This window comes from Nasonia vitripennis, chromosome 1, assembly GCF_009193385.2.
Source record: "Nasonia vitripennis strain AsymCx chromosome 1, Nvit_psr_1.1, whole genome shotgun sequence".
Taxonomy (NCBI): Eukaryota; Metazoa; Arthropoda; class Insecta; order Hymenoptera; family Pteromalidae; genus Nasonia; species Nasonia vitripennis.
Genome location: NC_045757.1, coordinates 20,070,954 through 20,097,953, shown reverse-complemented (window position 1 = coordinate 20,097,953; position 27,000 = coordinate 20,070,954). Strand labels below are relative to the sequence as shown.

The following is a 27,000-nucleotide window of genomic DNA, read 5'->3' as shown; positions in this document are numbered from 1 at the left end:
CAGTAAATGGATAAGCAAACATTGCTTCTATTCGCGAGTACAAATCTGCTCAGGCTTTATCTATACAAATATAATCATTTTTGAAAAAGATTTATAGTTTTAAGATTTTTTTCTTGGCTAAATCAATCCCTAATAGAGGCTCAAATAGATGCGGTATACGAAAAATCAGGCATCGTCTAATGACTCATCATAAATCAGTCTTGACCGAAATCGACGCGAGCTATAAATCAGCCTAGGACATACGCTCCAAGACGTTGTCGCTGACTTATCACCGTAAACAAAAAGTTCGAGCCAACGATTACAGCGCCGTGTGCGCAGTTTATACCCATACGCCGTGCCTTCTATATACGTCCTATCCGCAGGAGAAACATGAACAGTCACTGTAATAACGCGCGGGCGCGATCGCTAAAAATGGCGTTTTCACGGAAAACGGGAAACCGATTCCGCGAAGCGATCGGCTGCCGGACAAAAACCGGCGCAAAAAAGACAGATTCCTATGTATACGTACACGCTGCTGCCGGCGATAGACGGAAAGTTGATTGACGCGAAATGTTTGTGCGCGCGCGCGAGCGAGAATGACCGCAGCGGTGACCGGTTACGCTAATTGAATGTAAATGCAGGCCGAGTGTGTCTACGTCTTTTGATTAAACGAACAGACGAGAGGTGGAGGGAGGACGTGATCGGTTGGATAGGTGTATAATATAGAGTCTGTCGATGCGAGCGGAGCTGCTCAGTGTCGCGACGATCGCTGGCGATTTATTCATGTGGGAAGCTGAGATCATGCAATTTTTCTTCATTGTCACGCTGACTGATGCAAGCTTGACGTCTATGCGCGATAAGATGATGAATTTTTAGTGTTTATCGGAGTTTTTACCGAGCTTTGCAGTTTTTCTCGTGGATACTCAAACTTCAGCGCGTGTCGAGTTTCAATTAAAATGCTTTGAGCTCGTAAATTGCGACGAAAATGAAAATATTCAAACCCGCGTTACGATACCTCTGCAGCCGGGTTATATTCGCCATCACATCAGTGGCACGAGCGATGCTACCCGATACGAATCTATGCATACATCCCGAGAGACAGAGAGAGAGAGAGAGAGAGAGAGAGAGAGAGAGAGAGAGAGAGAGAGAGAGAGAGAGAGAGCTGGAGCACACGCAAGTGGAGGAAGCAGCGCGAGGGCATACATCATCCTTATTTTAACCGGAGCTCCACCGGCTTATCAGGAGCCGGCGATCTGCGCCTAATAACATTCGCGTTATGAATGGTGCGCAGACCGGTGCATTAATATATTTTGAGGAGGAGGAGGGCTCTTTCTCTCGCGTGATGCAACTGTATACCTATGTGTAGGAGAGAGTGAGGTTCAGGTGCTGAGCTTGTTAACAAAATGTTGCGTTGAGGCGTCGTGATTGAGAGAATGAAAAGAGAGGGGGTGCAAGCGAGACTTGATTTATGGGCTGCTGCGCGCCAGTCGGACGAGTGATCTCTCTCTGGCGAGGTGTGCTTGTGGGAAAAATCAGAGCGAAATTTGTTCAGACGAGTAAGATGCGGCTGATAAGTTCCTATTTGCATACGGTGTTGCTGCTGGATAGAGCAAGGCTAAGGTGATGATGAGGTTGTATGAAACTTTCTTCGGAAAAATTGGTTTCTGCGTTTTTCTTTGTTCATAACTCTGCGAATGATCTGAGCAGGTGTGCGATTAAATCTACGAATATTACAGATAGCATCGCCATAGTTGGCACAGAAGCACGTTAGAAAAATCTAAAAATCCATGTCACTCCAATCGAATCGCAATGCGTATCCTCGTGCCTATTTTGCACCTGCGTTCACTATTATACACTCAACTCGACTCAACTAAAAAAAAAGAACGACACAACTCCACCTCGCCTTATCAGCCTTGCGATTCGGAACGTATATAGCCAGATCGATCTGCACGTCTCATAAATCCGCTCGGAAAACCGTCAACATCTCGATCGCTCTTTCCCCTATCTGTAAAATCCCGTGTGCTCGCGGCGCAAGAAGGACATCCGAGAGTTCTCTCTCTCTCTCTCTCTCTCTCTCTCTCTCTCTCTCTCTCTCTCTTTCTTGTATAAACTCTCTCGTGCCGTACACACGCGATTGAAGATAATGTTTTCGTGATCGCGCTTGGCCATGTTAACACCGAGTCCCTAATAGTTTCCGCGCGGCCATTATTATGCGCGCGCGGCCGCTGCCTTTTTGCGCCAGCGAGCGAGAGAGCGTGTCCTTTTATTACGGAATATGTGTATCGCGTACACAGCTTTCTGCGTGACTTTTTGCGCTGACGTAGTCTTGTTCTTTTTTTCTGCGCGCTTGAGAGGTTGTGTGTGTGTGTGTGTGTGTATGTGTGTGTGAGAGAGAGTCGAGAATTTTAGAGTTTATAGATTTGCGCCGGGAATCGTTCGATGCATGAATACCGTCTTGTGTGCGCGTGTATATATCCGATCTTGCGATCTACAATTACTGAATATCATTAAGACGATGCGTGTGCATAAATCGTGAGGTATTTAGAGGGTAGATGCCGCGGCGATACAATTGCGCGCGCGTTCGACCGAGTGGGAATTTTGGATCGATCGACTGCCCCGTTGGTCTTTATCGTTTTATCCGTTGCAACTAAAACGTTTAATTACAAAAATTAAAGCAGTTTCGGAGTACAGTGATCAGAGTGAGTTAATTTTCAGACCACTTCTCACATCAATAGACGAAACAATTCCTCCACCATACGTACACCTAACCAAGAGTCTCTCAAGCAGACATAAAGGCGAGAGATGGAAAGAAGAAGCGTTAGCCATCGGGTCTTGTAGTCGGCGACGTTGAGCGATGCCTCGGCAGTAGCGATTGTGTTCGCGGATTTTCGGTTCATCGTTAGCATACGGCTCCGGGATAAATTTAGCTGCGAGTCGCAAGTAACGATATTTCTCTATATCACTCTCTTGCAGGAGTTCGCGGGACCTGTACAAGGGAGTCAAGCCGATCGCTCTTCCTTTATTGTCTCTCAGCAGCTCTCGCCTTATTTTCGGCGTGCGTATAACGTAGGATCAGCAGAGTCGATTTATATATACCTATACGGCAGTGCTCGCGGGCTAATGCAGCTTCCCACGAAAACGCGCTTCAGGCCATGTTCGATGTTGAAGCGCGGATTGATGAGGCTCGTTTTTTAGACACGAGTCTTCGACTTCTTCGCGAGAGACTCTACGAGATGGGTGTGGCTAGAATTAAAGCCGCCGGTGGGACGCGTGATTTGCGAATTGCGACTGAGTACAGTGCCGTTGCTTATGAAACTTTTACTTTTGATTCCTACTTACATGCTTATTTAGCGAGAGTTCAAAGAACGCACCTGAAAAAGTATGAAAGCTCAAATCTATCTACTATTAGGAATGTTGACATGGAAGCTCTGCCCAGAGGGCGTCTTGCTTCCCAGCATCAAACCCGTGTTAAATATATATCTTATCTTATATCTTATCTGTATATATGCTCACAGACACGTTCTTGCATGGTGCAGAGTTAGGTCACGTGACACATACACGCACCTCGCATGCGTGAGCATACATATAGATATACATTCAACACGGGTTTGCGGCTGAGAACGAAGACGCCCTCTAGGCTGAACTTCCATGTCAACTTTCCTAATTATAGGGATTTTGTCTTGAACTCTTCATGCTTTGGCATTAAGTCTTTTCCTCGGGTTGGCTTTCACATTTGAATTTTTTGCTTACTTCTTATCTTATCTTATCTTATCTTATCTTATCTTAATTATATTAAGCGACTAACGGTGTGCCGTGTGTCTTATGCTTAGTACCTAAATAAATTAACCTAAGTCCTCAAAAGTAGGACTTATAAGAGTATGACGTATACGTTTGAGACTTAAAAATTGTGGGCCTTACAATTTTTAGGTCTTACAAATTTTGGGCATTATAAATTTTGTCATTTGAATACCGTTGCTTAAAAATATTGTGTCTCATTAATGTCAGGCCTTGTTTCATTTAAGCACATATGATAATAAGTTCTAAAACTTTAGGGAATTGGCGTTTGAACCTAATAAAGTTTTCAAATCACAAATTTAACTTTTTCTTTACAAATAAATGCGCTGTAAAATAAGAAGTAAGGTCTATGTTGGTAAAAGACAAATTTTCATAAGGCCCTAAAATGAATAAGGCACAAATAAAAACCATTATGTCCAACATTAATAAGATCCAAAATTTTTAGCTAAACGCAATTGAAATTTTAATTAACTAAAATACTAAAAAGTAAAAATCGACGCTACAAGGTGTAGAACGATAAATTAGTTTCGAATAATATAAAGTTACAACATTACACTTTTAAAAAGTAAAATCCTAAAAATTACACTTTAATAAAGTGTAAACCATTGAAATTACACTTTAGAAAAGTGTAAATTGTGAAAATTAAATATTACAAAAGTGTAAATTGCGAAAATTCCACTTTAGAAAGTGTAAAACTCAAACCGTTAAAAGTGTAAATCTTCATTTTTAAGCGTATTACCTAAAGAATACCTATCAACACTTTATGAAGCAATGATAAAGTAAATTCTTTCATTTCACTATTCAAGTTATATTTTTCTATTGAAATTTTATTTTAACCAATTTATTTTCGTTATCTTAAAATATATTTTATAATATAACTTAAAAATTATGTAATCAAAGTAATCTCCTACCTTTTACTTTTCATCCGAAATTTTCTAGGATTTAATTAATGAAGGTTCAGAATCATTTTGTAAATGCTTTAAAAGATTTTAGTAATAACTTCTATGATCATACTTTTTTTTAATCAGTTCAGTATCAAAAAATAAGTAACAAAATAAAATTTAAATAAACAATTGAATTTAACTTATAATCTTACAGTATACCTCAATTAGCCTCGGATAGGTAAACTTAACAGAGAGGGCGTTAGCGAGCGAGGTAAATCTGGCTAGTATAATATTAAGGGCTTGAAGCAGAATCGAAACAAGTGACAATAAAAGTTTAATATAAAAAAAGCAAATTAATGTTTTTTTCATCTTATTTGTTAATGCCCTGAATCATATTGAACAATTATATACTGAAACTGTACTTTTATGATGCCACTCATCATGTCTCTACTTGGGCCGCTAGTGCCATATGGGAACTTTTAACTTACAATGTAATGTTTGGATTGATGTGAACAAAGTAAGTGATCTTGTTAAATTATTTTATTCAATCGCTCAATCTATTTAGTGTTTGGGGTGGTGTGTACGATCTTTAAAAACCTCTTTTTTTAAAACTCAGCACGTTTTTTGTCGTACAAAAGAATAATAAAAAAACAAAGAATTTAGAAAAATATTGTTTTTATTAATTATCTTTTCTCCGGTTTTGATGATTGTTAACTATACAAAATTGAATTAAAGACTTAGCTTATACTTAGTACATTATGCAAAAATATAATAATAATAATAATAATAATAATAATAATCATACGACGATCACACCAGTCAACTTAACGAAACTGATGATAACCAGCGAAGATGCGTGGAGAAGCATTGCGTCATACGTTGGTAGTATCTTACGAGGTAAGAAAGAGGATGGTTGTTTGGATAATTGAACGAGAGCGAGGGTGGAAGAATATTAGCGTAGCTATGAATGACTGGAAGTAAGGAATGGATGCGCAAAGTGAGCGCAAAGGACAGCGGCCCAGTTCGAAGTAATGTGATAAACCGTACCGGGCTGGTGTGGGGCGTACAGGGAGATATGTGTTTAGTGGGTAGGGGTGGCGCCGCCGCCGAGTCCCACACTTGGAGTTCCCGCAAGGGAACACCAGTCAGTCTGTTACAAGGATTCACAGGCTCCTACCAAAAAAAAAAAAAAAAAAAGAATTGCACTTGAAACACTAAACTTTGGCAGTAGTCTGATGTTGATGCCTCGAGAGCTAACTGCGATATGATTGTCGATGCTGAATCGACGTAAGATGGCACTTTCTGATACCACTCCACCCATCAGCCCCCACACTTTCTTTCTTAGAACAGCAATCATTAACACCCCTATTATCTCCCCCCGTTAAGGCCGGAGGAATTGAGCCACTGTACAGTTAAGTAATATATGATTTAAGGAGTACCACTTAGCGCTGAATCTAAATCTGCCATTATTATTGTTAAATTAATTTGTTTAAACGATTTATTTGAATAAATTATTGCAAAATTAAGTTTTTATACTAATTTACTACCAGAATCGGACTCTACAGGAAAAAATCCGTCTAATAGAGTAAATTTAATTGTTGAGTTAACAAATAAAATAAAAATTAAGTTTTCAATGATAATACATCTCAAAACATATTTGAATGACTATAACTAATGTTGTAGACGTATTTTTGTCTTCAAAATCCGATTCCGGCGTTTATTTACAAAAAACCCTCATTTTGCAATAATTGGTTTCAACAATTTGTTTAAACAAATTCATTTCACAAAACTGATGGCAAATTCGAAATCAGCGCACCGAAGACTCCTTATTTGATATTTCGTATGCGTAAATTTATTCGTTTCTTTATGGACATCAAGAGCGGTATTATCATTGCAAAATTAATTTTTTAATCACAAGATATAACTTGACAATTAAAAGTACTTTATCCGACGTATTTTTTTTCTTAGAATCCGATTATAGTATTAAATTTGTATAAGAAACTTAATTTTTCAATAATTTTTTACCAATTAAAGTTGCAAAACTAATGGCAGATTTGGATTCAGCGCTGTGTGGTACCCCTCAAATCATATATCGCTTAACTGTGCAGTGGCTCAATCACTTCGGCCTGGAAAAGGGTTAAAGCCGCCGTTAAAATGAGGGATTCGCAAACCACAATGCTATGCAGTACCTTTCCTTCTCATACTTTTACCCTTGATGCCTGTGCATTTAGCCGAACATTTTTGGCATCGCTTTGAAGCCTGATTTTCAGTTTCAAAAGATTTCATAGCATTTTGAAAGCGTAAGATCAGCTAAAATCATTACCGTTTGTTTCCTAACAATCGAGAAATATAACGCACCGGTAAAAAGTAAAAATCCATTACACAGAGCGCTGGCGATCATATAGCTCGTCGTCATAAGCCCATCCCATGTGCACTACTGCTCACGAAAACCTCACAAATCCGCGTAAATACGACGAGGAAGAGAATTTTATACAGCTTCTTTCCCTTTCCCTCTCTTTCTCTCTCCTACATTCAAATGCGATAAGGATATAAATCCAGGCCTCGAGACACAATAACGATGGCGGAATATAAACTTAGAAAACGCACGTAGATTTTCATAATGGATGCATAAATTACGACAGGCGGAGTCCAGTGGCCTCACGCGCTCACGCGTGCGCGGAGAGATCTCTCGACTTGCTACTGCCGTGTACGTTGCGCCGAGAAGCCTGGGGAAATTCTCAGACAGCGACGCGCGGAATTAATATAGACTGCACACGCAGAGCGTGCAAGTGAGCGTGTAGCAGTGCACTGCTTATTGCCTGATGAGTCTTTGCGTGTGTATGATATGAGGAAACGATAATTATTGTTACCGTCACTTGGCTCTTTTTTTGAATCGCGGCGCGCTATAAATGCTCATTCAATCTCGCCCTAAAAGTAATGATCCCCCATTTCCGGTGCAATTAAAGGACTGCCCGATTTATCGACGCAAAAGCCGAAAGTTCGCCAATTACTCCGCTGTAATTTGCTTTTAATTGGGCGTCGGACGTGCGCGTGAGATAAGAAATAATCGATTTCCGTCGCGCGTCATTTTCGTCGCTCAATTCGACTCGACAGCTGCCGCTGCGAAGCCGAGTGCAATTGCTCGTAACGATTAATGGAGCAGAAGAGGTATGTGTATAAGCCCTTTTAAGGGAGTTGCAATACTTTTGGATCTATCGATTTGAGATTATTCTTACTATTGCATCGTAAGACTATGCAAATTTTGAAGAAAGAGCAGAAATTTAACATCAGACAATCGTTGCATCTGTGTGTGGTCCGTTGATAATCGCGAAGCTGATCGATAAAGATAAATATAACCAAGGGCGGATACACGGGTGTAACCGAGATCTTTCCCATTAGCTATTAAGCGCACGGATATGCATATGAGAAAACTTCGATTCGCATAACTAGTGCGGGCGAGTATGGGCCTGATTGCAGGCGTCCGGAACATTAAGGGACATTGTGCTCGTTTTTTGCTCGACAGGCCAGTTCAAAAGTTAATAACACATGCTCGAGAGGACTCCAATAGCTCGTATATAGAAAACAACCATCGCAGCAGGGGATTATGGTGTGAAGTAATAGCGTACAATCTCATCTCGAGATATCGTTATAGGTGTCTTGCATTTTTTTTCCTCTTGATATCTCTCACTGCAGTACGAGAGCTTGGATACAACCTGTGCATTATATTTATCTAGTCGGGGATCTAGTTTTGTTGGACCTATCGAAAATTATTGTAGTGTAAAACGAGCCAAGCCGTGAGCCAGTTTAGATTGCGCAACGTATGCCTTCTTCATTGCAAAACCAGTTCACTCGTTAACTTCGAGTGCAAATATACGCAAATTTATAAGTATCACAAAAATCGCTAAATTTTATTATGAAAATTTATGCTAATTGTTAACAGCTAAATAACTTGCTCTTGCCATCCCCCTACGTAGCAGTTATGCCCACACGCGCGTCATATTTGGAGGAAAGCCCCGAACTTCACCGTTGAATACGTTTCATTGCATACAGTATGACGAAACGCGAGTAAAATCGATTTTCATGCAAAACAATCGGCGCTGCGATACCTGAAACGAGTTTTAAAGTCCGCACACGCCGAGGAATCATAGCAGCAAGGGGGAAGAAGACCGCTTTGCCTCTCTTTGGTCGACCTCGCGTACGCTATGTATGTACAGATGTCGGAACGCGATTCTCGTAACGTCTTTAGCTTGACGCATCTGCCCTGCGATGTACCTGCGTAGAGTACCGAATTTTCGAATGCTTTTTAAAGAGAAGGGGTTGATAAAAAGGCTGCGCAGGTTCCTCCGCTGTATGCGTAACGATATTCACGGAAGTAGTCGGAACGGAAGCGAGCGAGTCACGCGTGAGATGCGGTCCATTGTCGCCTCTCTTATGCAGATCAGAAGAATCTCGCCTTTGCATCAGAGAGGATACGGGGTGTAGTCATCAGGTGATTGGTTGCACAACGAAGGTGTATTGTGTGCGTACGAGCCCGATCTGGTTTCCTTTAATATTCCTCATCAGTCGACGACAATTTATTTCGCTGTATAAAACATAGCTCGAAATTATCCAGTTGTAAATCACGGGGAACGATCGTCAGAAGCTCGCTCATGCACGTACACCGGCGATTTATCCAGCGGCATCTTGTCTCTAGTCTCAATCGGTACAAAACCTACATCGCCGCGCAGTGTTAACAACTTCATAGAAGCTTATCGGCAGTCGAGCGATCGCCATTCCGTTCGGTTCCGTTGCTGCAGAGGGAAAGAGAGAGAGAGAGAGAGAGAGGGAGAGAGAGAGGGGGGACATCAAAGGCCCGATCGCCGGCCAATTTTCGTCCTCCCAGGGTAATCGAGATTGCTGTGTCTCTTCACGCGCGTGCCAAGGTCAGAGTCAAGAGAAGTGCCGACGACGACGCGATTATCTTGATTTTCGAGCGTTTGGATGTCGAGGAGGAAGAGGCTCTGGATACACGAAGTCGGAGATTGAGATACACAGCTGTTGGAGTACGGAGGAAGCGTGATTTCGGAATTATATATAGCATCATTCGATAACTTTCAATTCCAATTAACTAAACCGAATGTGATCGCGAAGCTTGGCTTATAACTCAGCCGCGGTTATTCGAGAGCGTGCCAGAGTGACCTCGATATAGGGCGACGACGACCCCGCGCGCGGCTGCGTACCGAGAGCGCACTTTAAATATCCAAAGGAGAGAAAAAGAAAGTCCGGGGAGATGCTATCCCAGATCTTCCGCTCGCTCTCTGCTTTATACTCGTTAGCGATCGCTAGGCGCAATAAATTTGATCGTCCCGAGAGTTTCGGAGAGAGGTGCGCGCTGCATTCCTATTAATTAGCGTAGTTTAACGCGAGCTTGGAACCTTCTTTCCACCGCTCGTCGTTCGTCTCTACTGTGCGCTCTTTCTCTCGGGCGTGTCTCCGTACTCTTCGCTCGTCGCCGCCCGTGGACGCTTTCTCACATGTGCGTGCTTTGGATGTAGGCTGAGCTCCGAAAGTCACTGCCGAGTACTTCATAATTTGTTTTTAAACTCTATTGGCTGCTTTTTTCGCTGTAAAATTGCGAATTCGTTGGCCTATCGTTAGGTCAAATTCTAATTAATAAATAAATATATAAAGAAAGTGTATGTAGTAAGGATGATTTCGAGGATGATTTACACTTATTCTTAAAGTAGTTTCGATGATTTTGTATGTAGCTTAAAAAGATGCTTTACACCACTCTAACCTCAAAATCACAACTTCAATGTGAATTTTCAGCTCTCGTGGTATAAAATATCGTATGTAACTTGTACATAAAGACTGCATTTTCGAAGCTCATTACAGTATGCGGAAATGCGTAAAAATATACGCGTCGATAAACGGAGTCTCGTACAGCTGTAGAAGCATGTCAAACGAGCTGTTTTATCATTAGGTCTGCGCGTACTAGGAGTTGGGGAATATTTTATTGCTAGTAGCTAGAAAAAGAGAAGATACGGTCTGTACCTAGAATCTTTTAGCAAAAACATCCCCAACAGGGCAATTTTAGCATAGGTGGCTCACCGCTAAATGTGCCTTCTCTTCTGCGACATGTGATAAGAGAAATGATAAAGCGCCTATCTGTCATCTATGGTCGTTAGCCAGAAACTTGAGAGAGCTACGATGTTCAAGTGGTTTGGGAGAGAGCCCATTAGTACATAACGTATTTAGTTGTTGATAAGCAAGAATCCCTAAAAGCGCGTAAATTACACGCAACGTACTCGCGTGCAAAAAGTCCGACCGATCGTCTGAGTCCAGCTGCAAGCATCTTCAGAGAAACATGACACATTAAAAAATCAATGCTATCTCGCTGTCTCACGGCGGAGGTCCAGCGCGACCCTGTATCAAATTCGACTCACCTCCAATCTCAATATATGGCAACGACGATTTATATCCTGCGCCCCTCCCGAGCCTGTGCTCCAACCGAAAACTTCCTCGACTACGACCGGCTTGTGCCGCATCATAATAAGTCGTGCTGCAGAGAAAAGAGACGCGAAGAAGACGGAAGGAAGGAAGGCAGGCAGGAGCGATGATCTCCCCCGTCGAAAATAAGCATCGGGGGACTTTAAACCTTGAACCGTTGTGTACACTGTTCACCTTTAGGGGCGAAGCGTATGCGATTCAACGTATCTCAGCTGTTTGCCCCCTCCACGCGCGTACGCACACGTGAAATCTTCCTCCTCTTCTTCTTGTGTCTCATTCCAATGGCTCTTCTCTTTTTTTCACGTACAAGCGTGCCTCCTTGCACACGTCGCAAGGGGAGAAGCGCAGCATCACGGCGATATTCCTCGAGATAATGGAATTCCGAGGATGAATTAGGGCTTTGATCGGACGGATTTATTTACCGGTGGCCTATAACGCCCTGCGCGCACGCGCTCGGAGATGGACAGGGTAGAGATTTTATAGAATATGATGCTTGATGGCGACGAACAATGGAAAGTGCGGGGCGAGTGGAGGTCGATTTACGTGCCGCGTGTGCTTGTTGATTAATTGTTTATAGAAAATTCGACGTTGGTGAAAAATTTGTGCGTGGTTTCACAATTCAAGTTTTCGTAAAGTAAGAAAACAATTTTAAAGACATTGTATATTCTCAAGAGGGTGATATATATATATATATATATATATATATATATATATATATATATATATATATATATATATATATATATATATATATATCGCTTGAAGTATTCACAAAGGTCGTCCAACTCCGATTCGGTCGATCGCGCGCGAAGAATCGAGTCGTTTTCCAAGAAAATTCTCCAAAAGTCAGAAAATGACTTCCTCCCCCTACGTCCGCACGCGTCCGCTCGCCTTTTTACACTCTCGCCCATATAGCCATCTACCAAAACGGAAATCAGTCATAATTTCCGCGATAAAGCCGCGCTCGCAGCGCGCGTGTCCCCGTCACCCGGAGACCCAAAAAAGGAAGGAGAAAAGGAAGAGAAAAACCCTCGCCGCATCAGCGTCAAGAAGCTCGCGCAGGTATAAATCCATTCTCGGCACACAAAACGTACGTTACGCAATCCCCCTCATACGCATATTATACACACACGGTGCATCGGCAGCGAGGGGAGCGAAAAAAAGGCGAAGAGCGAGCGAGAGAGAAGCGACGTACGGCACGCGCCAAGCAGTAAGAACCGGCGGCCAAAGGTGAAGGAGAAGGAGGCGTACATGTATAGTGAGAGGAGAGGGAGGGAGGTAGACAGGTTGCGGCTGTATAACCATAGTGACAAGGAGAGATGATCGAGGCATATGAGAGAGGCAGCTGCGAACGGGACCTCCGATTCGTCTACTTCGCAGCGATCTTGACCTGATCTGTCTCGCTCGCGTGCGGGCTTTCTTTGAGGGTACGATGCCCCCGCGCGCGCGCGCGTCTTTTGCACTTGGCGGGAGAGAGAACGACCCGTATGATTTTCGCTGAATCAGGATTGAAAACAGGATGCTGGATCTGTAACGAATTCAGTTCTTGGATTCGAAAAAGGAACGAACACACAAATTGCAATTCCATTGAGATGTTTAGACATAGTACTTTTAAGATTGATAGTTTTAGTATAGACTCAGCACGCCCAGCAAGAAAGTTTTGGCATAGCTTGCAAATTCTTTCCTCTATAAAGATTTTCTTCGCGCCATTTATTGTTACTGGAAAGTTCAAGAGATGTTGATAAGACCAGTCCAAAGCAGATTTGTTTTACGACTACTCGCGCACTTGGTTCTTCTTTCTAGCCGCGCGTATAATATTCCAGCTTTAATATCGCTTGCATCTTGCATCCTGCATCCACATCGACGGCGGGCTCGCAGGCCGTCATCCTCTCGAGACGAATGACAGCAATAGAGCAGTAGTCGGCGACCCTCTTATTTCTTTTCTTTCCTTCCGCCTGTCTCTCCCCCCGCGAAAAGGGACAGGCGAGGATCGGGCCCCGCGAAAAGTTGACTCTACGGCACGCGCGCGTCGACCGCTCGCTTTCTTATTCCATATTTTTTTCCTCCGCTTTTTTTGACTCCTCCTTTCTTTCTTCGCCACGCGTGTTTTTGGGTACGCATTGTTGCACGGGGGATCGAGTTTTATTAGTGAAATCTTTTTTTTCGAGACTTTTGAATACGTTACTGGATTATCATAATGGAATTATATATAAAAAAATGGAACAGAAAATTACTTAAATTATTCAATGGTTGAAAAAATATCCATATGTAATATTTCGTGACTTCGAATACTCGAAGAATCATATTAAAATTAAATTTCTTAATAATCGATGAAATTTTTTTCAAAAATTGATTGCTTCCACCGCGTACAAATTTTCAATATTTAAAAATTAAAAACGGTAAATTTTAATCCTCGCAATAAATAAAAATAATCTCTTACAAATTCATCAAAACAGGCCATACTGAAAATAAACACGACCCCTGGTTAGCACCCCCGCTATCAACTCTCAAATCAGCTCCATACAAATCTCGGTACAAAAGTCAAACACATCGTCAATAAATCTCTCGGTCAAGTCGCCCCCGACTCTCGGAACTGGCGAAAGATTAACGATCGATATAAAACAAGCCCGGCGGCGCCATAACCTCGCGCCTCGTGTCCTGCGGCCGGCTCTCGACAATAAAGCCAACTGCGCCGATGTCCAGTGCGACTGTGTGCCCACCCCCTCTTTACGCTACAATATTTGGACACGGCTGTTCAATCGCGCTTGACCAGTAGTACATCGATGCGACACGTCTCGAGCTCACGAGCAGCTCGAGATTTACGGGCGACGTCGTTACGTGCTGCGCTAACAAAACGCCGGCATTGTCCTGCCCGCACCCCCGTGCTCTCGGGCGTCCGTACTGCCTTTTGAGGAGCTGCAGCTGGTTACGACGCTATGCTTTCTTTTCTTATATGGCTTGCGCCAAGAAGGCACGCATTATGTACTATGAGGGAGGATTTGCTCAGTGTGTGTACAGTATAGGTTTTTCAGCCGAGACTCGCGAGGGGGAGTATTCCAGACGACGCGTGCTCCTTCGGCGATGATCGATGCTGATGAATCAAGGCCTTTTTGTTCGCTTAAGTTTGCTACGCACGCGCTCGCCTGGGGCGTCTTGATAGATATTGAAAGAATGGAGCATACGTACGGAACTTTTGGTCTTAGAAATTTCGTTTGATAATGTAAGACTGCATATGTGCATTCGATCCGTTACACCATATAATTCAGCGCACACGACGAAAGAAGCATCCCGCGCAACAAGCCCATAATCATCGTCGCATAATATCGATACACTCGCTGTACTAAAAGCGAACTCGCGTCCGAGTCAATAAAGAATCAATAACAACGCGCGCGCCGTGGCAAAACAAGGGCAATAGCAATAATGTCAACGATAATCGCGAGTAGGCGATCTTTACGAATTCCTCTGCCGACGCCGCCGATCCGAGCTCTGCACTCGGTCCGATGATCGACGACGCGTAATTGCGGGCATTTCTTGTCGATACGTCGTCGTGTCCTGTATCGGCCGCGATTTACCGCTGTATCCTTTCGCTGGAATCCTGAAATGAAAACACGAGCTGTGCAAGAAAGGATAAGTATGCACGCAGATCGATTGGTAAAAAAGCGATCGTTTCGCGTCCGTTTACGCTCGCTTTGTACGCACGTGTAAAAAAAATTGAAAACTGCGATTCATAACCAGCCAAACTTTATACACATTGCTATGTAAGTAAATAAGGGCAAACCGGAGGCGAAATGAAGCCGAGAAATTGCGGTACACAAACGAATCGCGCCTTTTCTTCAAGATCGGTGTCGCGCGCACACGGTGGCGCTTGACGTCTTGTTAATTAAAATAGCGCGCAGTAAGTCCGGCATTAGCGCGACTTAATTGCGCGCCGGAATCCATCGGCGCTCTTTCGCTATCGCCTCCTCCGCCGTTGTATATGTACGCGTATACGTGTGCGCGCAGCGTGATTATACCCTTCGCGTCTCCAATAAGGTCGTCCACATTGCCACCGCGGTTACCCGTGCGCGTGAGCGCGAAAAAAGCGGTATAAGGAGAAAGCTCTTCGCGTACATTCTGGAATGTCTGCCGCGCGCCTCTGGATGGATGTGGGCAGGTTTTTATTTTTTCTGTAATTATCGACAGAAGCTTTTTTGCGGGAGGGTGGTGCCAGCCTCAGCTGCGCTCGATTAAATTATTAATTTATAGAGCGATCTCGTTTTTTCGCTGATGCTCGTACGGGGAATTAATTTATTCTCGGGGGAGGTAAGCTGTGTGGCATCAGGCTTTGTTTTGACGATGGCGACGATAATTCTGAAATTTATCGAGAAGATCATTTGATTAATCGAATTTTTTTCTGCGGCCTAGAATTATCGATTAAAACTTCTTCTTCAATTAAACCAAGCGCACGAATTTAAGTGTCAATCAGCCTTAGAGAGGGATAATTACACCAGATTCTTATTTAATTACATATAAACTGCGACAGTCGGTAGACATTGGCGCGGTAAAAGAAAGTATTCAAAGTAACATGCTATATTCTGAGAGCGCCTGTCATTTATGATTTTACAACTCGTTTATAAGCGCTTATTTCTTTCTTCGAAAAATGCTAGTTTTATTACTTCCTACGTCAAAGTTGGAAATTATCTAAATTAGAATCGTATTTTTATATAAGAATTGGCGAAGACAGTGGTTTCTTCGCGTATTTTACCATTCGACGAGACTTTCAAAGATAATGATATACCGTTAAAATATACTACATATATATAAGTTTTCTGTTTTACCGATGGAAAAACCTACGGCTATTACAAATTGGCTGAACGCGTTCACGAATAATTATCAACTTCTTAGCCTCACAAGGGAAATAGCTACGCCTGTTTGCAGTTGCAAGTCATCCGAGACTGTTGAATAAAGCATGGAACATTCTGTACAGAAAAAATCGCGGAGATAGCCTATTAAATTAAAAAGTCGTTAGCACGCTTTCCTTTCTTGGACTCAAACTATATTATACGGCTGCTCGTACGATTAAATGTGTGTCATTCTTTTCTATTTAATTGCAGCTGTATTGCGAAGCGCGTTATGTTGACGAGATTCGCTCATGTACATTTTTTTAAAAGATATTATTTCTACGAATATTGCAAATCTAGAAAGCTAATAACTGGCTCTTTCGCTCAAAAAGCCTGCTTTCGAGTCACCTCTGCGGTTGACAAAACCCATGGAAATCAGGTGCATAACGTTGCATAATCCAGCCGGACCATCACAGGAAAAAAACCGTTGAGCAAACAAGACTTGATTATAGCCAGCTCCTCTTTCGAAGTCCATTTTCGCCACTATTCACTTTTGGAGCTGTAAAAGAGAAAAATAAGAGACGCGAAGCGAGTTGTAAAAAAGGCGGAACATTAGGCTCTTGCGTGCGCGCGCCTGCGTATATGATCGTCACGGCAGATGTTTCGATTTTTAATCAATTTAAGAAAGCCCAACCCTCGCATAATTCTCGTACGCGAGGCTAACCGCTTGATTTTTTTATTCGCACTTTCATCGCTTTAATCTTCATTCTCTGATCTGGCATTGACCTTTGAATTTTTCGTATCAAATAAATAAATTCTTTTCTCGTTTGTCCAAAGCATTATTTGAAATTTTGCTGCACACGAAAACGTGTGCAGCAAAATTTCACTATTTAGATTGCAAGCCCACCGTTAAACAAGAAACTGCATACTATACACTGAGAAAAATGTCACAGTAAAAATTACTATCTCGGATAATAATTTGGTAACAGACTCGGAAGCTAGTAATTTTACTATCTTTTATAGTAAAATTCACTATAAGAGATATTAATTTTTACTATCTCAGATAGTAAAAATTGTGACGGTTTTCATAAAACTTAATTTTTTAATTTTTACTACCTAAAATGGTAAAATGTGACACAAGATAGGGCAGCGTGGAAGGCTTGCGTAGATGAGGCGATGAACTTTCGAGTTCCAAATGCCATGTAAAAAAAAACAAAAAAAATGGTAAAATGTATAGAAATTAATAACAGGTTTCAGGCACTTGAAGAAGAAAACACATCGCCGGAGGGGAATGACGAACCGAATAGCTTATGGGGGGACATCGAAAAAATGGTAAAAGAGGCCGCGAACAAAGTACTGGGTAAAAAGAAAAAGCCAAAGAGCAATCCATGGTTTGACGAAGAGTGCGAACTCTGGTTTGAAAGGCGCAAAAAGGCTAAATTAGATAGCTTACAAAATAGAAGCGATAGGACCGTTGAAGAGTATTCTAACGTAAGGAAACTGACGAGCGCGATCTACAGAAATAAGAAGCGGGAGTATCAAAAGAATCTTATTAGGAGAATAGAAAGTAACAGTAAGGAAAATAACCCCCGCAAAATGTACAGAGGGATTAACGCCATCAGAAAGGGTTTTAGGAGTAGAGCGCAATTGATGAAGGACGAAAACGGGGACCTCGTAACAAATGACAACGAATTACTGTCGCTGTGGAAAAATTATTTCGATAAATTATTAAACGTGCACGAAAATAGCGAAGAATTAGGGGACGAAATTCACATTGCTGAACCCCACGTGGAGGAACCGAGCTACCAAGAAGTAGAGGCCGCGATTAAAAAACTAAAAAACAACAAAGCCGCGGGAAATGACTCTATACCAGCTGAGTTACTCAAATATGGGGGCGTCGAGCTCACTTTCAAAATCTATAAACTAGTATGTGCCATCTGGAAAAATGAAACAATACCCGAAAATTGGAAGGAATCTATCATTATACCGATTTTTAAAAAGGGGGATAAGACAGACTGCAATAACTATAGGGGTATCTCTCTTTTAGCAACGTGCTATAAAGTTCTGTCAAACGTAATACAAGCTAGACTCACTCCATTCGCGGAAGATATAGTAGGAGATTATCAGTGCGGATTTCGGCGCAACAGATCGACGAGCGATCAAATGTTTACCATAAGACAGTTGTTAGAGAAAAAGTGGGAATTTTGCGAAACCATACACCAACTATTTATAGATTTTAAAAAAGCGTACGACTCTATTAAGCGAAGCAAAATGTATCAAATTCTAGTACTTCTCGGTGTACCGAAAAAACTCGTGAGATTAATTCAAATATTTCTGAACAGAAGTACGGGAAAGGTCCGAGTAGGCGGTAATGTATCAGAACCCTTCATGATACGCGATGGTTTAAAACAAGGGGATGGGCTCTCTACGGTGCTGTTCAACTTAACGTTAGAGTATGCCGTTAGAAAAATGCAGGTTAGCCAGCTGGGCGCAACGCTTAATGGAACAACGCAGATACTAGGCTACGCAGATGATTTGGATATACTGGGTGATTGTAGGGAAACGGTAGCAAGAAACGCGGAAATCCTAATAAAAGCGGTGGAGTATACAGGGTTAGAAGTGAGTGAATCAAAAACAAAGTACATGATTGTGGATAAGCTAGGCATCTGCAGAGGGGAGGAAGATCTCAGAGTTGGGAATTTTACTTTTGAAAAGGTTGGCGAATTCAGGTATCTGGGTACGACCATAAATGATAGAAACGAGATTAATGTCGAAATAAATAAGAGACTCCATTCGGGTAATGCTTGCTTCTACGCCGTGAGTAATTTACTTAAGTCGAGGCTGTTGTCTAAAAATGTTAAAATAAGAATATACAGGACAATAATACTGCCGGTGGTTCTGTACAGGTGCGAAACGTGGGCTATCACTAAGCAGGCGGACAACCGTTTTAGGATATTTGAAAATAAAGTCTTGCGAAAAATATACGGGCCGAAGAAAGATGAGGAAACCGGGGAATGGAGGAGACTACACAATGATGAGTTACACAATCTGTACGCGTCACCAAATATTAACAGAATAATAAAATCGCGCAGATTGGGATGGGCAGGGCACGTAGCGAGAATGGGAGACGACCGTACGGCTGCGCGTGTCATGAAGGGCAGACCGATGGTAACGCGACCTCTAGGTAGACCTAGACGTAGATGGGAGGACAACGTAAAAGCGGATCTAGTAGAAATAGGACGGGTGGGTGTCGATCGGAGAGGTGCATCTTGGGTGGGGTTGACACAAGATAGGGCAGCGTGGAAGGCTTGCGTAGATGAGGCGATGAACTTTCGAGTTCCAAATGCCACGTAAAAAAAAAATGGTAAAATCTACTATCAAATGTGGGAAAAATTATAATATTCTCAGTCGTTAGGGTTTGAATTTAATTTTTTTTTCTGCGGTAATCAGTATTTTAGTTGACATTTTACGTTTATTTTATTATAATGAGTTGCTGTGTCTATTGATGTAACTTTATTATTTATTAATCGTCGTTAATTTTTATTAACTTTAGTTCGTACGTCAATTAATACATCAGCTAGATCTGAAATTTTGTAATAACAGATCTGTTTAGGTAAATGGTCAGCGCAATTGACTCTCATGCCGGAGCTCCAGGTTCAATTCCCGTCGCCGCAAAAAAATTTGATCTTTTTCTTTCTTCCAAACATCAGAATAATAATCAATAAAAATAATAAATAATAAAGTAATAACAGCGCGAAGTACCTAAGAGGTGTAAAATATAGAACTAAGCGAAATTGATATTAAATTTTTAAAAATTCGATTTCATCAAAAATTACTATCTTTGGATAGTAAAATATAATATCTTAAAAGTCTGTTACGAATTTATTATGGAATGCAGTAAAAATTACTATCTCAAATAGTAATTTCTACATCAAATTTTTCTCAGTGTAAATATATGCAACCCGTCAGTCTTCCTATTTTGCAGTCACGTATACCAACTCTGCTGCGCAGCTATTTTCCTTTGGAAACGACACCACAACAGCGCGCAGGTGCAGCATCGAATTCAATAATTATGTATTTTTGATTGGCAGATGCCTCCGTATGTATGCTTTACTCCGAGCTTCAAGCAATACTTATAGCAGCAGAGCGGCAGCAGAACTTCTACCCCAACTTGAAAAGTGCAACGCACTTCTGGAACGGTATCGGCCGAGTGGCCTTTATATTTATATCCGCGTGTGCCCGTCGTCAGACCTTCGCCTTCGCTTTCAGCCGTAAAATAAGAGGATACGGAGATCCTTATCCATCGCATTAATTTAGCGCGAGGCAACGCTGACGATTCACTTTCGACAAATGTATTCTTTTCATCTGCATAATAACGTGTCTTATATATTTCTGTGCTCACTCGTGTTTTATAAATTTTATGGCCAGTTATATATTAGCTTATAATCATGCATCGCGATAATTTGACGTTCGTTCCCTAAATGTTGATATATTGCAGATTGATATTTTTAATCTGAGTTTTGTCTTATCTGGCAGTAATGCCCGTTGCAAAAAAGCATGCTTTTATGCATGACGTGACTTTTCATGATGAACATAATTTATCAGAATTGAAAAGGAAAAAAAACAACAACAAAATTACTTAATTAACCGAAGCATAATATGCTCGCTGCATTTTAAATTCTTGTTTAATCATAAACTTATTCTTATAACTTTTTTATCGATACGGTTTTAACGAGATCTTTTTGATTTATCTACGGATGGTCCCAGCAGTACAGAACCGTTTTCGCAATTGGCGAACGCGCAGGTGCATCGTATGTCATAACATTGTGCGCCACGCTAAATTTGGCAGGAGGTGGTTCTACTGGACAGAAAGCAAGAAAAAAGCACTTACACGACGACATGAGAAATTATTTTATTGTTCAAAGTATATACTTGAGTATTTACAACGAGTGTAGTTGTCTGAAACAAGAAACCGCCGAGTCATCACACGCGCAGGCATATTTCATGAATATATATATATATATATATATATATATATATATATATATATATAATAAACAAGTATCAAATAAGAATATCATAATATTAACTGATTATCAGCAATTAAAAGTCTTTTGAACTTTTGAAGAGCAGACGTCTGGGTTTGAATATTTTTGTTGACATTTGATATTTTTGAAATTCAGTATTCGTTTATTTTATTATGTAGGCAGAAGCTTAAGAATATTAATTAAAATTAAAATTATAATTTACAATTGAGATCATGCTAACATAGATATATAGCAGCTCTGTAAAATGAATTTTCCTGTAATTTAGTCGAATGTAAACACCCGATCAAAAGTGCATCACGTTAAAAAATGAGATCAAAGACCTTCTTTATTTCTTATCAAAAAGTTTCTTGCACCTGTGAATTGAGGACAGTCATAGTCATCGAGTGTATCAGGAGTCTAGAAACATTTCAGTCGATTAGTGAATCGATAAACCGTAATTGTCTGTTCCAGAAAGTCTTAAAAAGTCGGCAGTCACGTTTGTTTCACACACACACACACACCTAACTCGTTGCATGCCACGCTTCAGTGGTTCCACGTGCTGGTTTAACTTTCTGCGCAGAATAAGAAGATGAGACGGCTAATCGTGATTATTCTGATGTGTTGTGTGATTTTGAGTGTGAAGTGTTTGAAGGAATGGAATACCGAAATTTACGAGAATAGCGACAATGTCTACCAAGAATACGAAGATGAAGATTTATTGTTCGATGAAAATTACGACGACAGCATGTTTTTCAGAAAAATTGATCCAATGGACGAGGCTCGAGGGATGGATGTAAATAACTCGGACGTAGTGCTGAATTGTTTTGGAATCGGCGGCAGATTTTCGACTATGCTAAATTCTTATTTAAGAAAAGATGCAAATGGAACTAAAGCTCTGAAGGTTTTGTTTTATTCGACTTCGAGAAAACAGCCGAAAAGAGTACCCATGCGACATGGCGATTTATTTCTGTTGGACAAAACCGATTTTGATATCACGCGTCGAACGATTTTCATCGTGCATGGATTTTTCTCCGACGGCAATGAACAGTGGATCTTTGACATGGAGAAGGCCTTATTGAAATGGGTAAGCATACGAACAATTATCATGTTTAAAGGTTTCTTAATCTCTTGAATTTTAAAGGGCGACGTTAACGTGTTTGTTGTGGATTGGAGTGATGGAGCCAACACGTGGAATTATTTCAAGGCGGCGATAAATACAAAAACAGTCGGAAATCAATTAGCAACGTAAAATATATTACATTCTCCCGCCAGTTATTTTAAATTTGCCCAATATTTATTTGCAAAAATAAACAAATTTTTAGATTTATTGGCCAGCTGATCAATCAGATAGAACAATGGAACGGTCCTGATCCAAGCGAATGGGGCCCACTCCACCTTATCGGTCATAGTTTGGGAGCCCACATTTGCGGTCATGCATCTTACGAACTTAAGCGTAGGGAGAGCAAGTGGCCTATTCAGCGTATCACAGGTCTTGATCCAGCTCAACCCTGCTTCCGACATTCGGACTTGGCGTTACGACTGGATCTGTCAGACGCTGAGTTCGTGGACGTTATTCATACGAATGGCAGAATCTTAAAGAAATTGGGTCTCGGATTGCCCTATCCATTAGGTTCGTATATACTTAATCAAGCACATGAGTGGCCTAGTTGCGGTTGGTTCTATTGTTGACGTAGTGTCAACGCGTAGAAGTGTGCTGTGTGACGAAACTTCGATCGGTGCCGTGCTACGTCACAAGTATATTCATAGAGACTGTTTCAACAACATTGATTATCTTTTGTAGTTCATTAAGTCTGTGGACAATATGTTCTCTAATGTGTAACTTCCACGTGAATGTATGATAGTAAATAATAGGATCTATCAGAATCAGTTTCCTGCGCCGAAATATTAATCATAAACTTTTATACTGAACAATATGATGCAATGCAGGTTTTTTTACGAGTATGCCACTGGATGGCTAACTTTGGAAGCATATCATACGCGCGCTATTAGAATTGATTATAAAATCATTAAATAAATATTGCTTTTTTCTTAACAGCATAGAGATAGCTTGACGCGCAATGTAAAGTAATACCATAAACTAATGGCGTGGTCTTATTGTTTGTACGTCGATGTTGTAGAATATTAAGAAAATTATTTTCCTATAACTTCTTACACTCATTCACTCTCGATACATTTTTTGGCACATTCATATTGATCCAGGTGATATTTGATCAATTCCTAAATCGAAATTACATTGACATTCGGACTGCAAAGTTGTTTAATTATTTCCTTTCATTTCAATACAAATCATTATCTACAATGAATTAGCAAAGCGCTTTGTATATATTATTTTCCTAATAATACTACAATACAAATTATGTTAACTTAGGTCACGTTGATTTCTATCCAAACGGTGGAAATGTTCAGCCTGGATGTATTTTGGCAAAATCTTCTATATGGAAATATTTGCCGCTACCTGTCGAAAGTATGTAATAATTGATAAACTGATAAAAAAATATTGATTTTATTAATAATCCTTCTATTCTTGGTTAGAAATTAAGAAAACAATATGTAGTCATGGCCGGTCGCATTTGTATCTCACAGAGTCTATAATCACAGCAGTAGAAAAAAATTGCACTTTCTGGGCACATGAATGGGACATGTCATACATGGGCGTTGAAAAAATACTATCATCGAAATGCGAAGATAAACGAGCTGATCGTCGTCGGTGTACTGAAATGGGCATCAATGCAGAGAAATATAGTTATAATGGCACCTTTTTTGCTATAACAGGGAGTTCTGCCCCTTATTGCAGTAAGTTGATACATTTTGGTGTTGTCATATTTTCAACGAAGTGATCCATTAGAATTCTTTTTAGGTGTAGACACTCATGCAATGGAGGAATTGAAAAAATTTATGGAGAAGCTTAAAAAGAAATTTTTATTTGAAGTTAAGTAAATTGTACGTCTTTAATTGATTCGAATAGTGCACAAATAAATGCAGTATTACTATAAATAATTAAATTAGGTTTTAATTTTTATACTTTTTCTTACGTATTTTATACTTTCATATGACTTAATAAAGAACTAATTTTACAAAAGATTGTACGATAGTTAGTCCTTGTATATCCATCATTATAATATAATAGACAAACAAAGATTGAGCAATGTCAAAGAATGAAAAAGCAACTTAGAAATCGTAGAACAATGCGGATCAATTAGTTCGATTGATATAAAACTTCTATAAATGCCAACATAATAAAGTCATCACGAGAGTGGATTTGTTGGTTAGCAACAAATAGCGATAACGTTACAGTTATATCTTATTATATCCTTATATAGTCCACGTAGTAGACTGATCTTGAAATATCTAGAATCATCAGACGTAAAACAGTTCTTGTATACGCATTGACCGGTTAGTATATAACTGAGATTCGCGTAAGAAACATCGTATTCCATGATCAGTAATTACGATTGTTGAAGTTTTAATACAAAAGCCACGAATTTGGACTTATTCCGAATCGTTGGAAAATTTACATAATTTACAATGAAGCATACTGATTGACAACGCTCTCGCATATAGTATACGGGCACGAGTATTCTACCTTGTTATCAGTGACGTATAATTAATTCATATTATTTCTAGTAAAAGTGTCTGGATACCGCTGTTTAACCCAAATATTAGATAATTGTGTGTACATATTTTAAACTATATAAGCGGTCGTCTACGCCTTCCTAAACTTAAATCACACCACCTTTGTAAAGTATCTACTTCCTCTATCGCAGTAACAAATACGTTAAAATGAAATCGCACTTCGTTATACTACTTGCAACCTTTTATTATATTTTCTTATCGTTGGAAGTCATTGAAGCGGGCAAACATAAAGAATTTATGGACTTGAATGATGACGAAATTTGTGAAGAAGATCAATACACTCTCAATGAATCAAATTCGACGAATATAACTCGCCACAGAAAATTTCGAACGAGCAAATCGGCGTTGGACTGCCTCGGCTTAGGAGATCAGTTTTCTGAAGCTTTAGATTGGTTTTTGAAAACGGATTCCAATGGGACAAAGGCACTAAAAGTTAAGTTCCATGCGATCTCAAGAAGTAATCCAAAACGAGTCACTCTTCAACATGGTGAGAAATTCGATTTGAGCGAAGTGGACTTTGATATCACGCGGAGAACTATGCTTATTGTCCATGGCTTCTTGTCAAATGGAGATGAAAAATGGATTTTTGATATGACAAAAGCTTTATTAAAATGGGTACGTTCAGAATTTCATTATTTTTAAACATAAATTTCATTGTACGATTATTTGTTTAGGATGACGTGAATCTCTTTGTCGTCGATTGGAGTGATGGGGCTAATACATGGAACTATCTGAAAGCCGCCGTTAATACGAGAACTGTTGGAGATCAAATTGCAACGTAAGTACAACTCGTTGAAATCATTATTTCAATAGTATCGTTTTTTCTACACACAGAAAGTCCAGAATTCAGTTCTTAGTCATACATCAAAAAGTCTATTACAAAATACGTGTAATACACGCAGACAAGTTTACAAAGTTTTTTTATAGCTTTACTCGTTTTATACATAAATAATTTCTACAGGTTCTTTAGTCAGCTTGTTAATGCCTCAAGTGAATCAAATGAAATCGACAGCAGCAAGTACGGGCCGCTCCACTTCATCGGTCACAGTCTAGGCTCTCACATATGCGGCTATGCTTCCAAGGAACTCAAGAGGCGCGAGAGCAAGTGGCTTGTGCAGAGAATCACGGGATTAGATCCTGCTCAGCCGTGCTTCAAGAACTCGGACAAATCGTTAAAACTCGACAACGATGACGCACCCTTCGTCGACGTCATTCACACCAACGGCAGAGTTTTGTCGAAACTTGGACTTGGGCTTCCGTATCCAGTAGGTAAGTAGATTTTATTCAATACTAATTTATTTCCTGCTACATTTTTAAGAAATATGATTAATCAAAATATTTATAACCTACGCAGGTCACGTCGATTTTTATCCTAACGGTGGAAAACTACAACCAGGCTGTAACTTGTCTAAAATATCATTGTGGCAGTATCTACCTTTACCAATCAAAAGTTTGTAATTTATATTTTGAAATAATACAATCTACTCGTACATTAACTATAATAATGATACATGTTAATTTTTTTTTTTTTTGCAGAAATAAGCGAGACAATTTGTAGTCATGGAAGATCGTACCTGTACTTTATCGACTCGATTATGGCTGAAGTGAGTAGCAGTTGTACATTTTGGGCTCTTGAATGGGACATGTCTTATGACGAAGTTGATTCCATTTTGAGGACTAAATGCCATAGCGAAAAGTGTATTGAGATGGGAATAAACGCTGAAAAATATAGCGTCAACGGTACATACATTACTATAACAGGAAGGGCAACGCCTTTTTGCAGTAAGTTTACTTTTGAAGAGGCTCGTTTGATCAATAACAGATTATGAAATTTTGATTTTTTTTCTAATATATTTATCATTTAATTATTCCAGTGGTTAACAAGGCTGATAAAAAGGAAGTTAAGGATATCATCGAAAAGGTGAAAAAGAAGTTACACTGTGTATCCAATGATACTGAATCACGGAACCAGATTTTAGTTATATATGATTGACGCGTACTCGTAATACAAATGACGAAAACTTTTATACGTCAGTATTGAGTCTATGCCGAAAATAGTTTGAAAAGACTTCTTTTGATTTTAAATTTAACTATTAAATATTTATTTTACTTATTAAAAATCTGCATTGTAATATATACATTTTATTTGTTTCTTTATAGATATAAATAAATATTATCAAATTATAACAATTTGGTTATGATAATTTATAATTCATACATTTTAATTGTAATACGCCATTGTAAAAATCTCTAGAATCATTGATTGTAAGAAATAAATGCTAAGACTTTTTATATCAAAGAATAAAACGATTATGTTTTAATTTCATATAATTCCCATTTTATTATTCAAGT

General features: G+C 40.1%; 2 protein-coding genes across 4 annotated transcripts; both read left to right on the top strand.

Annotated features, from left to right (window-relative positions):
• The first annotated feature begins 1,479 nt into the window (after positions 1-1,479).
• Positions 1,480-24,017, top strand: LOC103317276 (phospholipase A1). Of its 3 annotated transcripts, none has more exons than XM_031926963.1 (7): positions 1,480-1,610; positions 21,466-22,078; positions 22,136-22,239; positions 22,317-22,624; positions 23,384-23,479; positions 23,548-23,808; positions 23,873-24,017. In XM_031926963.1, exons 2-7 carry the CDS (start codon positions 21,584-21,586, stop codon positions 23,950-23,952), a joined length of 1,344 nt encoding a protein of 447 aa, XP_031782823.1. In that variant the 5' UTR covers positions 1,480-1,610; positions 21,466-21,583; the 3' UTR covers positions 23,953-24,017. The 3 variants fall into 3 exon arrangements, with proteins under 3 accessions (XP_031782823.1, XP_031782818.1, XP_016844424.1); XM_031926958.1 differs by having other exon boundaries at positions 23,861-24,017; XM_016988935.3 differs by lacking the exon at positions 1,480-1,610 and having other exon boundaries at positions 21,296-22,078; positions 23,861-24,017.
• Positions 24,018-24,120: 103 nt separating this feature from the next.
• Positions 24,121-26,767, top strand: LOC103317275 (pancreatic triacylglycerol lipase-like). The gene is made up of 6 exons (XM_008214752.3): positions 24,121-25,263; positions 25,323-25,426; positions 25,610-25,917; positions 26,003-26,098; positions 26,185-26,430; positions 26,523-26,767. The coding sequence occupies exons 1-6, from the start codon at positions 24,796-24,798 to the stop codon at positions 26,639-26,641; spliced, it is 1,341 nt and encodes a 446-aa protein (XP_008212974.2). The 5' UTR covers positions 24,121-24,795; the 3' UTR covers positions 26,642-26,767.
• The last annotated feature ends 233 nt before the right edge of the window (positions 26,768-27,000 follow it).

Excerpts from the sequence above, each read along its gene's own strand:
- LOC103317276 (XM_031926958.1), top strand. The coding sequence starts at position 21,584 with ATGAGACGGCTAATCGTGATTATTCTGATGTGTTGTGTGATTTTGAGT. Across the intron at positions 22,240-22,316 it reads GTCGGAAATCAATTAGCAAC|ATTTATTGGCCAGCTGATCA; the intron begins GTAAAATATATT and ends ACAAATTTTTAG. Across the intron at positions 22,625-23,383 it reads CGGATTGCCCTATCCATTAG|GTCACGTTGATTTCTATCCA; the intron begins GTTCGTATATAC and ends ATGTTAACTTAG.
- LOC103317275 (XM_008214752.3), top strand. The coding sequence starts at position 24,796 with ATGAAATCGCACTTCGTTATACTACTTGCAACCTTTTATTATATTTTC. Across the intron at positions 25,264-25,322 it reads CAAAAGCTTTATTAAAATGG|GATGACGTGAATCTCTTTGT; the intron begins GTACGTTCAGAA and ends TTATTTGTTTAG. Across the intron at positions 26,431-26,522 it reads AAGGGCAACGCCTTTTTGCA|TGGTTAACAAGGCTGATAAA; the intron begins GTAAGTTTACTT and ends TAATTATTCCAG.